Genomic DNA, 18,268 nt, shown 5'->3' with positions numbered 1-18,268 from the left:
TTCAGTTTCTTTTTGTGATATTCATTTTCTCGAGAAACGTTTACCAAAATAGTTCTCGTCGTATAATATAGAAACGAATCGATCAAAAGAATGTTACTGTTGCGAGAAACATAAGACGAGTAAATCTTAGACGCCTGCTTGAGCAAAGCGAAGTACGCGATATTTCTTTCGCTTTTGTCCAGATTTTAAGGGAAAAGATAAACGAAGCGACCGGGTCTCTGTTACACAAAGTCACCAAGCACTGATCTTCAGGTTACTCATCTTGCCGTAAAAGTTATACAGAGAACGGGTAAAAAACGCTGTACACGATGGAAAACGCGGAAAAGAAGCAACATGGATGTAGCAACTGGTAAAAAGTAGATTAATATTTAATACGCGAATGACTTTTACCAAAGGTAATCGATAGATAAATGAAAAGTAATTTCGTACGATAAAGACGATCGATCTATAATTCTCAAATTTCATGCTTATTCGCGTATCGTTGCATCGCGTACTACTTAAATATGAACAAATTCATAAAAGTATTGATTAACATTGTTGTTAACGTTAGTATTTACTAAAAATGCGATGCACGATGCAAGCTGTTCGGGTCTTACAGAGATTCGGTCGGACAGAGTGAAAGCTTAGAAATACTTGAAAAGCAGGCTATTATAAGGTCGTAGGTGTATCATGCGATGTTCTATATTTGGAAAGAAAAATTGTTGGTATCGAGTTATACAACAAATCAGCAACGCGAAATAAGAAACCTCGAAACGGCATTTGTTCGCTAAGATAACCGATAAAGCGATGAAATTCTATCGTATCAGGCAGCCATTTTGCCTCAAATTATACACCACGGATGAAAAACCGTTTCTGACAAATGTGCCTTAATTCTCTCTCGACCGATAATACAAAGCAGAGCTTCTTTATAGAAATTATACGTAGGGTATTTTATACGAGGTAGCTTTAATAAGTTGTACTACCGTTCGTGTCGTTAACTTTCCCTTTTCATTATCGTATTCAATTTAAATGAAATTTAGAATCAAACGTATTATCCGTATTACTGAATATGCACTGAATATGCACTGAATATGCACTGAATATGCACTGAATATGCAGTGAATATGCACTGAAAATCGCATCACATGGGAAACAATTAATCATTATGATTAATTGTACGTTGTAAATATCATAAAATACACTTTGACGGTAAATGCGAAATAATGGAATTTCTGTAGAAAACTGCCGAAAATCCCGAGTCATCGTCATCTAATATGACTTCGCAATATGTTTGACTTTCATGTTAATTTACAATCTGAATGAATTATACCGGGCACAAATTGATAGGAGAGACCAGGTTTGACAGCGAATCGCGTTACAGAATTCGATCGCGTGCACAGCGGTCCCTTAACCTAGGATCGATATCACTGCTGGTTACTGCGAACTTGCGGATATTCAAATCTTACTGGGCCATAGCTCGTATTATCCTCGCGAAATTACAGTCAGGCCACTGAGTACAAGTGCATAATTCACGTACAAGTAAGTGTCGTATTAGTTATGATTTGCACCTCTGCGACAGCGAAATACGTTTATGCCCAAGAAAACTGGCGTTGAATACATCAGCCGATGATAGTCTGCCGGGTAGATGTACCATAGAACATGCTAATAGCTTAAGAACCTGAACGTGATATGTAACGAACAGTGAAATTATCAACGTTGATTAAGAAACATTTATAATCGACGATAGGAATTATAAGATTACTGCGAGAAGTTACGACAACAGCGAAATATCGTTCGATCGCAAGATTTCCATCCTTTTCTTCCGATGACTATTGGCGGCACGAGTTGATACCTAAAAGACTGTTACCACTTTGACCAAGTTTTTTTGGATAGGCGAAAATCAAAGAGTAAATGTCGATAGAGAAAATAAAGAAGTAGATGTTCGAAAGATATCGAATAGGGTAGAAATGAAACGAAGAAACGGATATCTGGTGAATCAGTGGACATCGTATCAAGTATTCCAGCGACGAAGGTTTTTATAACGTTTAAGACTTCTTGTCCAAACTTTGTTAGCAAGCAAAAATTCTTCTTCGATAACGAGAGACTAGGTAAGTTTGACGCGATATAATTCATACAAAATGCACAAATTCAAACGAATCCGAAGGAGCACGAAACACGGGTTGATAGTCAATGTGACGAATAATTGCACATTTGGGAATTACCACTTCGAAACTTTCCAGCTAACAGAATTCTCGTAATAGCCGATGATAGGCATGGATGGGGGTAAGTTTAAGGGCACAGAGCACTTCTCTTGTACTGGAAACTATTACTGCAGTTTGCCATCGATTGGGAGCTTCGTGGAAATCGTGGGAAATCGTGCAAAGAATGTCGATGTCATCGTGGAAAGGAAATCTTGATAAACGATTTTACAAGCTCAGCTAACTTTCTTTAAATCGTTTTTCCTCGACGTCATAAACAAAACAATACCATCGAATTTAATGTTTTTCGAATTTAATGACAGAATTCTTCTACGACCATTCGTTTTATACGTATATTACGTCGTTACTACGAGCGAGACGATCTTGTTCACAGACGCCGAACCAAATAGTATGGTGCGTTGAAAAATTTGAAATGAAAGTTTTTATTGTAATTATTTAATTAAGTTTTACGAAGGTAAAATCTCTCCCAAAAGAATTAATATCTCGAGCAATATTGGCCACGTACCGCACCTTTGTTAGAAACGTGACACAAACGTGTTTTTCGAGTTATGACTGGGAGGAAATTCTTTATGGTTCCTTAGGGTTATAAACTAAAAATAGAAGAAAAAATACAACAGTTTATCCCGTTTTACGAGTATTATTCTCCTTACAGACGAATTTCGTTAACGAAGTAACGCGTTACTATGTTTAACGAGACGGTTCATCGCAATTAAAAAAAGAAAAAGAACGCATGTTTTTGACTTGTGTAACTTCATCGTGTTCGTTTCATCTCGAAAGGCTCAAAAATACAACGAACAGAAACAAACAGAAACAAAGATATAGTTGAGTAGGAACGCGTTATTATCTTCGAGCATTTTAAAAATACTTTTCAGTACGTCACTTGTCTTGTCACTTACGTATTCATTAACGTGTTTCTCGCGAACGAATACGACTAGAAAATAGAAGACCGTAATTAGCCCGACCTTAACAAAGCATTCCCTTAAAGATGTTGAACAGTCAATAAGGAATGAAACAGGAAGCGAACTCGCAGTAAAACGTTTATATGTAACGTACAGCGACAGGTAGCCAAATGATTTTCGCCAAGTTGTCGGTCGTTGTAGAGTCGAGTTTGTTTAGTTAGTGTTTAAGCGCTGAACTAACGAACCACGACTAGAATTCGCTTTTGAAAACGAAATAAAACAGACAGCATTGTAACGATATCGATCGCGCGCTGAACAAGAAAGAAACAAAGGTCTATTCTGGAAAAATGCCTTAATATTTTATTGGAATAAATGATTGTGCGATATATTAATTTTTACTTTGATCGTTCAACCGTCGTTCCAATTAAACAGGGACATTCGGAACTAACGAAGACAGCTTAATGAGAGAATTCGAGAATAGCAGAAAAGTAATATTTTACAAACAAATTATTATCAAAATGTTTTACGTCAAACGTTTTTAAACGAAAATGTATCGTTCAGCGATTCGTTGAATTTGTCCGTATTTGCAAGAAGTGGCAACTTTGAAACTTCATCCTTAGCGTGTCGCGATACGAGTATGGAAAGTAATCGCAATACGAATATACATATTAATCCGATACATTTTCGTAAATACGTATAATACGTATTTTTCACGAAAATAATATAATTTGTCCGATAGAATATTCTCTCTACGTTCAATTTGCTTTTCCCTGTGATCCTGGAGAAGAGCGCCGATTTTTTATTTATGTATTTGCTCTGCTCGCGTAAGCAAGATGAATTTGCAACACGTAACACTTGTACGCAGCAGATTCAATATTTTCACCAAGCGAGTACGTTCGTACAAAGACACGCGTAATTAACGTATGGTAATTTTGAGCACATGTACCGTGCTGAATTGTATTTTTAATATCGATCCACCGATAATAGTATTCTGTAAAATATTTATAATCGTAAATTTCGAGCAAACGAACAAATCACGGTGAAATATTACTGCCATAAACTCCTTTGTTGATAATCAGAAAAATACGAGGAAGCGACAAATAACATTTAATATAATCACATCGAGATAGATATATATATATATATACGTCTGTGTATTTACAATCTAAATACAACAGAACGATAATTTCGTGAAATAATTTCACAATTGATAATTAGGTAAATATAAATAATTTGTATGTAAACTTGTATACAGACGAAACCAATATATATAATTCAAATTATCATAAATGCCTGTGTGTCTATACTATACTATACGTATCACTGAATCGCCAGTTGCAAAATTTTAAGGATAAAAGATTTGCGTTGTTCGTAAAATGATATTTACGAAACATCTGATGCTATATAGATCCTTACGAATCTGTTATCGTGCATTAAAAGTAAATGACAATTGAAGAACATTTGGGGAAAAGGTCTCGTCAGATAAAGCGATAAATTGAACCGAAGGTTTCGGTTCTTTCATTTAATCGACGACTATGTTTTTAAACGAAGGAGTCGTTAAAAGTCCTTGAAAATTTGTCCTCTTTCCATAAAATATAAAACATAAATTTGTTACTTATAACGATACCATCGTATAAATAAACTAACGTATCGTAAAGGTACAACGTGCGTGTTTCTTCTTCTACGTAAATTAGGAAAAACGGAGTGTTTCGAGAAGAACCCCTGTAATAACGAGCTATACGTATATGTACACATAATAAATAAAAATGCAGTTGGTTGAAATTTAAAAACTTTAAGCAAAGTATTTAAAGTATTTTTATTTGTAAAAAGTAGCTTTCTACGACATTTGATAGGTGAAAGAATTTTCTATCGAGTTCTTACTTTTTCAAATGTATTCGCAAAAATATGAATTTCCATAAAAATCCGTAGTCTATTTATGAACGAAAACTATAAATTACGAAGGAAGGGGCCTTAAGAAGCGACAGAACTTTTCGCGTAAACTGATAAAATTATTTGTCCGAAAAGGGCCTATAAATCTATAAAAAATTTCTCATTTCAAAGGACTCCAACGTATCGGTATTCGAAATAAAGCATACGCGCAAGTTTTCCGAGACGTCCGGCCCATATACAGATGGTACTCGATTTCAAAAGAGGTTAATGTCACGACATTCTCTGTTGTAATGAAAGTTAAGGAACGTCGACGCAGCGGCGTCACGTCCTTGCACTGTTCCTCGCCATGAAATCTAAGGAAACAGACACCGGGCAAGAAAATCGAGGAAAGGAGAGAGAGAGAGAGAGAGAGAGGGAGATAAAGATAGAGATAGAGAGTAGCATCGAGGGTTAAAGACAAGCGAGTTGAAACGAAAGAGGGAAGAGAACGAAAGCAAGAAGAAAAAAATGGATACGAGATGGCAAAGAGAAGGAGAGAGAGAGAGAGAGAGCGTTTCCTCGTCACCCCTAGAATTCAATCACACCGTGTTTACAGCTCAGTACACTTAATCCTCTTTATTGGATTCAAAGCGTTTGCCGGTACACCGTATCTCAGAATTTGATCAATTTTATGGGCAAAGGATCTCGATGATACTTGCGGACCGACCATCTGTCTATTGACCTTCAATGAAATTATACCGTCATCGAGATAGCGTTATTAACTGCAACCCTTGCTCCTTGACCTATCCCATTCACTACTTTAATTCGGCAAAGAGAGCACTTCTAAATAGCTAAGGGGTTGTCACCACCGATTTTTATACCTATAGAACGTAGAGTTCATTCCGACTGGTAAAACTGACGCTAATAAGTTAATAACGATTAGACTGCGAATATTTATCCAAATTCGTATCTTTGTGAACTGAATTTAAAGAAATGGAAGCTAAACAGAGATCCGTTTCACCCATTAAACGTTATTACGAGTTAAATGCGCTTTATGTATTTTTGTGTAAAAAAAAAAACGCATAAGAATCCACAGTCGAGTGGCAATTCCTTCGAATTTCCATTATTCTCTATTTAGTTAACTTTAAGATATCTAATATTATCATTTGATAGCATAATCTGTACTTGTTGACACATCAAAATTATAGCATTTATCCCGTGATGTTTCCCAATACTTTTATTTGTACTAATAAGCTGCAGAACATCGGCATAAGAAAATAGATAGACCGCGTTTTGTCATTTTTATAGCATGAACATTTCATTGCTATTCGTGGTTATTGCTTCTTTCTATATTTGGAGTATTTGTTATTACGCTAAAGTATTTTAAAAGTTATCGCGCTTACATATACATATGAAAAATTAGAAAATTTGAAGCTTTTTATTCTATTTGAAAAAGCCGTGCATTCAACGCAGTTACTCGTTGCACGCGTAGATAATTTCATAAATTTCTTTGTCGAACTTATTTTCCTGTTTTCGCGAGGATCGCTTCCTTAAAAACGTGTTTTATTTCGAGACTTCGTATACGGTTCAATTGCTGGCATTTTATAGAAAAAAAAGTCAATACCGTGAAATAAAATGACCGAAATATGTACTTACATCGTGGCTGAACTTTCTATTTGTAATTGAAACAAGGCATTTCGTACTAATAGTACTTAAAAATCCTTCTTACGTGTATATCAGGAATCTGTTACATACCTGTAAGCAGAAAGGTATTGCACATTGAAATAATCCGTGAATGAATATATAGTTACAAAAGAATTATTGTTTTAAATTTTATGTTTATAAACGTAACGTTCAAAGCCGAGAATAATAGCGAAATAGTTTGGAGAATATTGTAAAAATATTTTTAAATGACCGACGCAATCAAAAATGGGAAATAAAGAGTTTGAAATATTCGACAATGTAATTAATTATACAAGATTACTTTATAATTGAAGCTGTTGAAACACAAAGACCCCGCGAAAGTTGTAAACGAAATTACGTGGAACTAGCTGGCGTTTATACAAATGACGTGTATCATCACTTTTGTACGTTGGATGTTCCTTTGAAGTCCAAGCGGCTTTTCGCGGTAGGCTTCGTATCATAACTCTATTATGCGTACTAATTATGCAGAGTTCCCAAACTACGAGTATAAATAGAGCTTTGGAAAAAATCGCGAATGTTAAAGAAAATTCGAAGTGAAAAGTACTTTTATGCCGTATCAAATGTACATAAGCATTTCACAAATGTCGTCTTTCTTAGTAAAAATAGCAATTCGTTCAATCTTTTTCATAAGCAGGTAATTAGTCGTCCAAATCGGTATTGATTTAAATCTTGGCTTAACTATGTTGCTAAAAGTCTTTTTATTGCTTTTCACGCCTCTACCAAGCGTGTAATCAAGATTAAGCCACAATAAAGCAAAGTTAAAGGAAGTTAATCCGAGATAGCGTTAATTATTTACACGCTAAATTCTGAAGGTATTAAGCATCTTATGGTAGAATACTTGGTATCGCTTAAAGAGCAGAAAAATTTGAAACGCCAGAAATACTGTAGTTTGAGAAATATCGAATATATTCTGCTTCTAATTACATTACCTACTTTATTATTTTTAACTAAATTTTCATTTCACTCCCTCTGAGAAGAACTTTGACAAATTTAGATATGTACTTTCTACGCGTAATGTTTTCCGTACATTGTGATACACTGCGTTTCATAATATCGTAATAAGCCGCATTCATAGAATTATTTGCATAATACGCATCATATGCATAAATATTAATATTAGATAATACTTCCCACCTATCTAGTACGCATATTATGCTATATTACCTCGTATATTACACAAGTATAAACGAATATTGAATATTTATAGCGCAATCCAAATTTTCGAGTGAAAATCCTGCATAGAATATTTATATACTTGGCAAATTGAACCGGCTCTCATCGTCAATATTTCATAGGATTTCCTATTCTAACCTAATTGATCTACAATTTCGCGCCGTATTTCCCTATAATTGATAGTTTAAATCAATTTTGTCGGTAAAGAGAATTTATTAAGGCGACGTTTATCATCTAGCGACACTCTTCCATTTCCCATTTTCCCAATTCGTTGCGTTTTATTTGCTTTAACTTGTCAGAACGATACCCAAATGAGTAATAAATTTGAACGTAACGGGCAAGATGTTCCCGGGCTGAAATTTTCCTACGTGCCCCAGTCACGGAAGTTACGAAACATTGATGCAAAATGATCAAGCTTTTATGCCTCATCGTAGGAAGGACAATGGAAAAGCTAAGACTACGACAATTCGTTTTTTTTAATTTTTAAATTAACAAAACGAAGTACTGCTTTCTATAAAGGCATGTGTTTATATCCTGCATCATATTTTAGTAATTGCAACGGCACAAATTTACCGATAAATATCTCGAGAGAATCAGTCGTTTCATCGTTGATGAAATCAGTCGTTAACAATTTTTCCTGCGTCGTTTTGAGTATTAGATAACCACTTTTTTAAAAAAAAAAAGAACCGTAGAGCCTGAATTTGTTCTATTTTGCCAATCATTGGATATTTTTAATCAAAGAACGACATTTTATCGAACCCTTTACTCCCTTTCCCTTCGATTAAAATTAGTATATGATTAATTGTTTCAAAACGACGATTACTGCAACAGCACATTTCATACAGCTGTGACGTTTTGTACATCATTGTCGTTAAAAAATACGTAAGAGATGAAACTGACAATTCTCATTTTACAGTCATTTTAAATGTTATTACACGGATCCGAATAAACTGGGAACAGTTGAACCATCAACCGATACAACGTGAAAAAGTGGACCTGAAATTCATGGCTTCCGTTTTGTCTAATAATTTTTACAGAATTTTTTCATTAACGTTAGTAATTATCTTGCATCTTGTTCGATCGAGTTTTAAATTATCGTATCTAGCAAACGAATCGTATCGAAAAATATTATTATACGAATACGAATATATCTGATTTGCATGAACGTGGCGATTGAAAGTGACTGAACGAATGGTAGTTACGAGAATAAAATGATTGAAAAGTATAGAGACAACAGTCGAAGAATATGAAAAGTGAGCATAGTTGAGCAAATCTGCGTTAAATAAATCTATAATAGTGTGTAATTCTATTCCGTTATAACGAAATATTTTTCTTTGCTCGCAAATACTCTTGCGTTGCAAGTCTAATCGGTGCTGTTCCTTTTCGTTCGAGATTATTTCACGCTATATCGATGAAACAAATATTCGACGAAAGCGGAATACTGCATTGCTCGAAAACGTATAACTGCATAAAATTGTTCAATGAGTCAAAGAGTGAACGACAAATACTTTAAAAAGCTGCTTTCATAACTATTATGTTCGTTAATTCCTTAGAGTTCGACTTAACGATTTAACAAATTCTTCCAGCGGTAAGATCGAAGATAGAAACTCTAGTGGTAAAAAATATTTAATGATGCGTTCCTAAATATGTCTTATAACGGTCTTTTGAAATAGCATATTTTCAAATGTTTTGAAAACCTCCACCTCTCGATTTCCAATAGCAGATTCTGCTTCTTATTAGAGATTCGTATTCTATGTAAATTTTAGTATCTCGACCTAATTAGTTTCCAATCCAATTCTTCAAGAAAATATTGATTCTTAAGTGTTCGTTGATAAAATTGATGATATGTATGTACAGGTCGCTAAATATCGAAAAGTTTAATTTAACTGATAATCTTATACGTAAAAATATACTTTTCATCTTTAAACGGTAAATTCTTCAAAGTGCGATTATAAAATTTATCAAACACAGCTATCACAGCTACTATACGCCGTAAATATCCTTTCCAACGATCGAGTAACAGCCATCTATCGAATGATCGAAAACGATAAAGAAACTTTCAAATCGTATCATTATATTCGTATTCTACGTATAACTGAATTATATTTTAAAGCACAAACTCCTTCCTTTCTGCTACTTCAATGAAATCGGTAAATAAAAGAGACTAATCGACATCGATTGAAATTTAGATTTTCAAAAATATAGAATGTAAAGTTGCTTAAGAATATTTCTAAGGAAATTCTATAACACTTTCGACGAAATTCTATTCCATAACGCGTAATCATCGACGTTTCACCATAGGTCGAGTAATTAAACCAGCCGATAATTATAAAGAGTTTCCTTTGTGTAATAAATGTGTCCGGTCAAACACTGATCCTGAACAAACAAATTGGTTTTCCGACTTCGCTTCGATTTTGTCGACATCGAGTAATTTTCAATCGTACGAAACAAATCTGCGCTACCGCAATCCGTTAACAGAAAATCGTAAAGATTTATTATCGGTCTGTCTCTTCTCCTCTTCGTCTTTACTTTTTCTTTAACGAGATCACCTATTTAACAATTACTATAATACCCGTCGTGCCTCTATAACGTAGTATAACTTTAAACTTATACACAACGATGTATACGAGTTACATGTACATATATTTTAATCGTCTTTTAAATTTTATCAATCAGCGTACTATTCGATATTATCGCCATGTCGTTCTGTTAACAGCAAATAATTTATTTATCGCAGTTTAACGTTTTATATTTTTCAACTCGGAGCGAAAAACTGTAAAAGTCGAAACTCGATCTACAATTTCGAGAGAATCGTTGATAACCTGCTGTAGCGATTGATAGGACCATAAGCGATCAATTAAAACAAAAGTTCCAATCATAAACGGTGATACCTTCGTGATGTTACGTAAAGTGAAAATGACATGCCTTGCGGCTACGAATATATTTTGAAAATGTCGTTCTCCTCGCTTTTGCTCGCTTGTCGCTGTGATATTGTATCTTACCCGTGATTATATCGATGACACCGAATCACACCGATTTGTCTACGATGTAACGATGCAACGATTACCGATTTCTAAGTTTCATGCGAAATTAAAAAACTGGGATCGCGTTTTCGAGTCCCATGCTACAACTACCAACTTGTAACGTATACCTAAATATATTGTACGTCCATATAAATCTGAATCAACATAACACGTATGAAGGATACACAAAGAGAAAATGACACGAGTGAAGATATGCTTAGTTAGCGAAAGCACCGGAGGATAAAGATGAATTTTGATAGAAAAATCTGTATACTTCGAAATATTAAGACACGCTGCTATACGTATTCATAAAGATTTGGAAAATAATACAAATTGTCTAAATAGAAATATCGTAAATTTTTGTATTCATCCCGTATCTATCTTAATTTCGAAAAAAATGTGCTTGGACCATTATTCTACTGCGCTCCTCGTTTTCGTCTCGATAAAAATGTCCATCGGTATTGGCAAAAAGAGTTGTACGTTTTAAATAACTATGCGAACAAGAACTGGAAACTTGAACAAACAAATGAAAACCGTCATTTTGATAGTTTTAGCGTTACTAGATTCAATTTGTAACGCGATATTTGACGATGCGATGCTTAATTTGCTTCCATTTCGCGTTTCAAGGTCGATAGAATTAACACGACGGATAAGAGGAAAGGAACACGGAAGCGAACGTTGCACTATAAATTGTCATAAAAGAAAGAAGGAAAATGGAAGGGAAAAAATTAACGAGAGTTGCAGAGCGATCGTTCATAACCGTGCCACGCGCTTCGAATGAAACTTTCCTTCTTAATTCTAATTAATTTGGCTTTAGTACTCGCCAAGTTAAACGTCACGTTGCTGTAAACACACAGTCGCTACTACGCCACAATAAATAATAAGAAAGCGAACGCGTGCAAATGAAAAACTAAAGTACCTGATGAAAGGGGGTGAGATTTTGCTAATTAAAACGTCCTAATTTTGGCGACGCGAATTGATCTTTTGTCGTGTTAATTTTCATTCACATCTTGCCGCTGAACGAGAAATATAGGAATAAAAATATTTGCAAAAGAAATGTTTATTTTTTAACATTCAACATCGTGTTTAACGTTAGAACGACCAGAGTGATGAAAATAACTTTGATATCGAAATAAATTTGACGATTCTTCGTAGAAGCTTTTCATAAAAATAACGCACTGGACAGTCGTTAAATAAATAAACAAAGTATTCGTCGAGGTAATAACGAGGTTTTACAAATTCCGTAGAATAATTGAATTTTCCTCGCAATGTAAACAGTTAACAAGTATCAACTTGATTTTGCAAGTGTAAAATTAATTTACCATTATTCTACGTCTGCTAACTAAATGCACGGTAATTTATGGACGAGGATGTACCTACTATGTTCCATCAAAATCGTAACAAGTTATGCCGCAAGTTCTCTGGCATGAATTTTCTTCTACCGAAACTTTCGAATCTTTGTTAGCTTCTTCGCGGATTTAAGCTCTTCACTTTCAAGATTGGTATCGTTAAGAGAAAATTAAAAAAAAAAAAAAAATTGTTTAAACCAACGACAAGTAACTTGAAGCGTAAAACGAATAATACGAATATATTCAGCGTACCGTGGGGAAAAAAGAAGATATTAAAGAACTTGAAATACTATCTCAAAGATACAGGAAGCAAGAAGAGCATGAATCGAGGTTCAATTTAATGAAATTATACAGGTAAGTCAGACAGGTAAACACGACATTACCTATGGAAGCTGATCGAAGTAAAAATAATACACAGAAAAAAAGAAGAGATTATTGTCAACAAATTTTCTATAAAATTTCGTTTCGTATTTAACTCGATTATTCGCGATATTTCATAAACAATCGATCAATGCTTCGGTTCCTATTGAAAATCCAGCGCATTGAACTCGCTAGAAAAATAAAATTTTATTTATAAAAATAAAGATAAAATAAAACTCTGGGAAAAGTGCGAATTTGGACAAAAAAAATCCAATTTTAGTGACATATTTTCCTCTATCGACCCCGAACTAAACGATTTTTGTTCGAATAATTGTTTTTTTTTTCCTATATTTCATTCCTTTCTTAGCGGACTAAGAAACGAGCGAGCGTGTACGTTTAAGCAAAATATTCTATCGAAAGACAGGGGAAACAAGGAAGAAAAATGTAAAAAAGTAAGAAACAAGAAAGCTGTACGCAAACTATCGAATAACGATGACAAGCGAGCTTTCATCACGATAATTTTTACAAATTTCGCGGGGTAACGGCGCCATTGCGGGAGCGCGACGCGTACAAATTGACCTGCTCAATATTTCGACATTATGCCTCCACGTGTTTTCGCATTTTATCCGGCGGAACCAAACGGAGTAGCTACGTGACACGGCAATATTTGCGAAATCGCAACTTTACTATATACCGCGTAACGCATCTGTCAAACTTCGTACAATGGATTGGGCTACGCCACGATGGACGTCATAAAGCGAATAAAATTTCAAACGAGTGCGAATTGAACTTACGATTTATACGAGTCCCGTAGCCGCGTCAACAAGAAAGTAAATCGTCGACGATGTTAAATAAAAAGCAATCCTTCCTATCGCTTTATACCTCTGTTACAACCAATTTTGTGCGTGTCCACGTTCTCTTTACGGTGTGTACTTCTCTCTCCTTCATGTTTGTAAAATAATGACATTGATAAAGGAAGAATTTCTCTCTCAATCGCAAAGCGATTTTCCCTTTAAAATACTTTCGTTAGAAATAGAATCGTTTTCCATCGTTAATCTATTAGGTATATATTAGGCGCAAGAAATTTTCCGCTTTTAAGTTTAGATTCTATGTACTTCGTTACTTCGTATTCGAATGTCTTGAAAAATGTGGTGAAAATGAAAAAATGGTATTTGTATTTCTGTGAAATTCTCTAAAATCATACCGTTGATCGAAACGCGAATGAAATATTTCAGTTGGAGGAAAGTAAATTTCCGTTAAATATAAATAACTGCATATTGCTATTGAAATGTCAGGTCAGTTAAATTTTCGTATCAAGATTCGTATCAATGTTATTGTGAATGGACGTTACGTAGGTAAGCAAGATTGTGCGCTTCGATTGCATGGACCAGATTAAGATTCAATTTTGTAGATAATTGAGAAATACGTGGCACCATCAAGATTGAAACGGACTCTCTCTCTCTCTTTATATCGAGCAAAAAATTGGAGTATAATTTTGACACTCGGAAAAAGAGACACGGAAAACGAATTTATGAAAGGATTTTTTGCCTCGCTCTTATCCCAGCTATTTGCCAAGCAATTTCTGTTCCCCTCTCGGATTTCCGGATAATGTTTATTCTGTTTCAAACGATGGCCTCGAGAAACTATAAACGATATTAATCCATTAAACGTTGATTAGACGCAATCTACGTGCGGAGAAAATGAAGTTGCCAGCAAAGAAATGTAACAAAGCAAGTTTGCATAAAAATCGTAAATTTCGACAAATATTTTACGAATTAAGAATATTTAATCGAACGATATTGCGCTCTTTTGTTTAAACATACGAATATCACAGAGAAAGAGATATCACGTTTATCGTTTCCTACGGAGAAACAATTTAAAAATTCAATACGCAGTCGATCGATCCCATACTACTAAAATCCTGACTTTTTATTCGCTTTGGAAATTAAATGCTCGTTTTGTTTGTCACGTTCTTCCGCATTCGAACAATGTTAGTTGTCGTAGGATTTTTTACGAAACTTGGTAACTTTATATCCTTGGATTTAACAACTTGCCGTTATTTTCAATGTTACGTCGTATCGAAGAATAAGAATTAGTTTCTTCCGTGCGTTCTTCGACCACGTTTGTCTCATCAAAATAAACACTCGAAATGACACCGCAAAATCGTAAACGCAATAGGTCACAGTCATAGAATGAAGGTCTTTTACATTTTCACGTACAATGTCTATAAATGAACTTTCGAAGCAAAACAAAAAGGCGCAACTGTTTCTACCTCAACAGTTCAACGTCGTGGTATAACAGTCTATATACGATGAGATATACAATTTTAAGCGCAATTAATCGTTTTCGGTATTGGTCACGTCGCGTTTAAGCCTTCGTTCAGATCAACGTCCGAACCTTCGGCATTAAACGATGCACGAACATAATTAAGCAGAATTAAAGTTTCCGATTCACGATTCCGTCAGTATGTATTGTAAGAAAAAGAACAAAGACGATATGCTTGCTTCATAGTCGGCAGTTTCCTAGAGAATTTCGAAACTTGTCGAAAGCGTCACGTCAACAACCTTCCGCCGATCCGAACGACGAAACAATATGCACATTTCTCTCCTATTTTAGTCGGTGTGTACCGTTCACGATAAGATTCGTAGAGAAAAGATCTGTCGTGCAAAGTAACGACAGCGAAGTAAGTTTAACCCTTTGCACCTCAAGGCTTTTTTCCGCATGATCCACTTCAATAACTCTGAAAAGAGTAACACTCGAGCGGTAATATAGCTTTTCGAAATGAAAAATTTTGATTCCAAAAGAAAGACGGTTATATTTTTGAAAATATGTTGGCTATATTTTCTACCTTTCAGTTAGTATAATCGTTAAGTACGATAGAATAAAATTGGGCTGCTAGTGCAGTAAAACTAGGATAGATATGCCAAGATGGTAGATCTCGAAACGACAGATAGGACGTTTCAACTAAGGAGGTAGGCCAAGATATTCGTTGTTACGAACGAAAGGAAGATGAGAGGACAATCGGCGCGTGAAGGATGCCGTGAAACCGGTGATAGTGCCGGAGTACTAAGGGTTAACTTTTATCGACACTGACCGACACACTAGGAAGAGCGCAAGGATGGAGGACGCGTGCACGATGATCGGCGGTGCCGTCGCGTCGCGGGCAAAGAAAAACGGATTGGCATGCGAATCGTTTTTTATACTCACCGACTATTTCCGGGCGCACGCCAACTAACAAAGTAGTCACTACTAGAAGAGGCACCTGTCGTCTACTCGTGCACATACCACGTTTCTCGCACATGATTTCACTTTAACGCGAAACACGCGCAACGAACGTAACGCTCGTCGCGTCCAGACTGAAGTTCCGAGTTCGTGGGGTTCTCTGTATATCCTAAGCGCACGAGGATCCCCCTCCCTCGGCAATGGTTCAACCCCAGTCGAGCAAGAGTGCTCTCTCCCCGACACGGGGCGACCTGTTCATCCCCACTTGGCCACCATGCTTCATCCCCTTCCGACAACGTGCTCGAAGAAACTGCTGTCAATCGGCTCGTGTCCTATGTATACCCGTCACCTTTGCGAATCACGCGTTTCTAATTATCCCATTACACGATAGACGATGTTTGCTGAATAAAAAGGAATAGCTCTCGTATTGATGTGCACGTTTTACGTTTTTAACTCCTTGAAAGATTTTCCATCATTTCGCTAGCGAGAATGATTCAATTTCTTTGTAATAACGAAACGAAAACGAGGCTCATCGTATAACGTATTATCGCTCGTAATAGTACGTACGAACACATTTTAAAAACAAGATATCGTAACTCGAATTCATAAAGATCGATGATTAAAACGATCTATGTCTGTATACGTTACGGATAGGTTAAGCGATTTAATGATTTATCCTGACAATTTCGTTCTACACCAGCGAGTTTAATTTTTATATAAAATGATACTCTGACCCTATAGTTATGAAACAGAAGAGTGAGCTAGATTTCTACCGTTCTCTTCTTTGCAGTATCATCTATCCTCTTTTTCTCTTCTTTCTTTTATTTTCTTTTTTCTTATAATTTCAAACATTACATATTTCGTTTCTTATTAATACATACGTATTAACCTCGACATGTAAGAAGTGAAAATTTTTGGATGGTTTGTTCTCGCGATGAGAAGAATGTTTCTGGGAACAATTGGTCGCTAGATGGAATATACGTAAATATCATTTAAATTCATATCTTCGTGAAAATAATAATTAAAAGAACAGGACTTGGGCAAAATTCTATTTTACCTATTAGACGTTACAACGAATACTATACTTTGGATGTTTTATATATTTCCGTATATTGTGTGCGTTCTATGCATTTTTGCGTTCTTAAATACCCCACGAATGGAGAAAAATCCTCCGTTATTACGCGTTAGAATTTCGTTTGTACGAACTCAAGCTTTTTGAACAGAATTTTAGTTTGTGCTTGATCTAATCAAGTACTGTCGATCGAGTCCACGTATTTGAATGTGAATTCCCATTAAATGAACCAAAAATCATAGGTATCGGAGAGAAGCGGTGAACTCCTATTACACGAATTTCGAGGTATAAATTGCTCGATCCCCGATAAGTCTATGTAAATGGATGTTACACTATACGTACGAATTGCGAAGTTGAAACCGTAAACGATGTACATCTCCGTTTATAAGTATTTATGCACTTAGCGACGCTTACGAAAGCGTGGTACACTACGATTACACATTTGTGAAAAATTGGAAATCCGAATAATTAAAAAAGACAAAAGGACGATGCGATACTTTTATGTTTATGTTTTCCTTGCCTTTCATACGATAAGTTTTACAACGTTAAAATTAAAATATCTTTTAAACTAATCGTTTCTCAACGCAAATCTCTCGATACCTTTTCTGCAGGAGATTAAAATGTCCACCGAATGGTGTATGAAAAAATGTATAATTCCATTTTAAAAAACGAAGGTCGCCTTAAAACCTCGAAGACGCGTCCACCTAGATATGATTTGTAATAATTACGAAATGCCCCTCTCGAAACAAGATAAGTTTTACTTGAAACATTTTTTTCGAACGATAAACAGTATCGAATTTAGGAAATAATTGCATGGATAGATTATGTACGTAGATGTATATCGTAGATGATTCCATGTCTGCAACACGTCACAAATTCTGAAACGATCGTCGAATACACGGCAAAACACGAAACGAATAAAACAATTGTCGTACTTACGATTTAATGCTTTTCGAATCTCTTAAAAGGAAAGAAACAGAAAAATAACAGAGGCACGTTCGATCCTTTCGATGTACGCTCTTTGGATCGAGATTGAAACAAAGAACATTGTACGCCTGTAGATTCCGTACGTCCGATAATTCTTTAGACATTAGTCTCAGATGCAAATCTTTGTAATAAGTATAATACAAACACGAGCAGAAACAAAAGTTTCATACTTTGAAACATGCAGTTGATACACGGACACGCACGGTTTTTCAAACTCATTTTTTTGGGAAACAAAGACCTCGATGAAAAAATGTTAGTCTTCTTTTTCGACTTACTTTTACATGTACAATCGCCATTTGACCGTTTCTGTGCCACGTATTTGACTCGTATTTGAACAATCTATCAAACGAAAATGTAGAAAGGTGCGTTCGTTGCAAAACTAAAGAAACATGTTTCTTTTATCAACTTATTT

The 18,268-nt window shown here is 35.3% G+C and overlaps 1 protein-coding gene across 1 annotated transcript in view; it reads right to left on the bottom strand.

Annotated features, from left to right (window-relative positions):
* The window catches only part of LOC122573367 (lachesin-like), a 259,680-nt gene extending 243,722 nt beyond the window's left edge, over positions 1 to 15,958 (bottom strand). Inside the window, exon 1 of the mRNA XM_043739616.1 lies at positions 15,783 to 15,958. Within this exon, the coding sequence (XP_043595551.1) occupies positions 15,783 to 15,876 (94 nt within the window). The 5' untranslated portion in view covers positions 15,877 to 15,958. The remainder of the gene's footprint in view (positions 1 to 15,782) is intronic.
* Positions 15,959 to 18,268: the final 2,310 nt, after the last annotated feature.

The sequence above is a fragment of the Bombus pyrosoma genome, linkage group LG12 (assembly GCF_014825855.1).
Source record: "Bombus pyrosoma isolate SC7728 linkage group LG12, ASM1482585v1, whole genome shotgun sequence".
Taxonomy (NCBI): Eukaryota; Metazoa; Arthropoda; class Insecta; order Hymenoptera; family Apidae; genus Bombus; species Bombus pyrosoma.
Note: the sequence above shows the minus strand (reverse complement) of the source record. Positions and strands in the feature narration are given on the sequence as shown.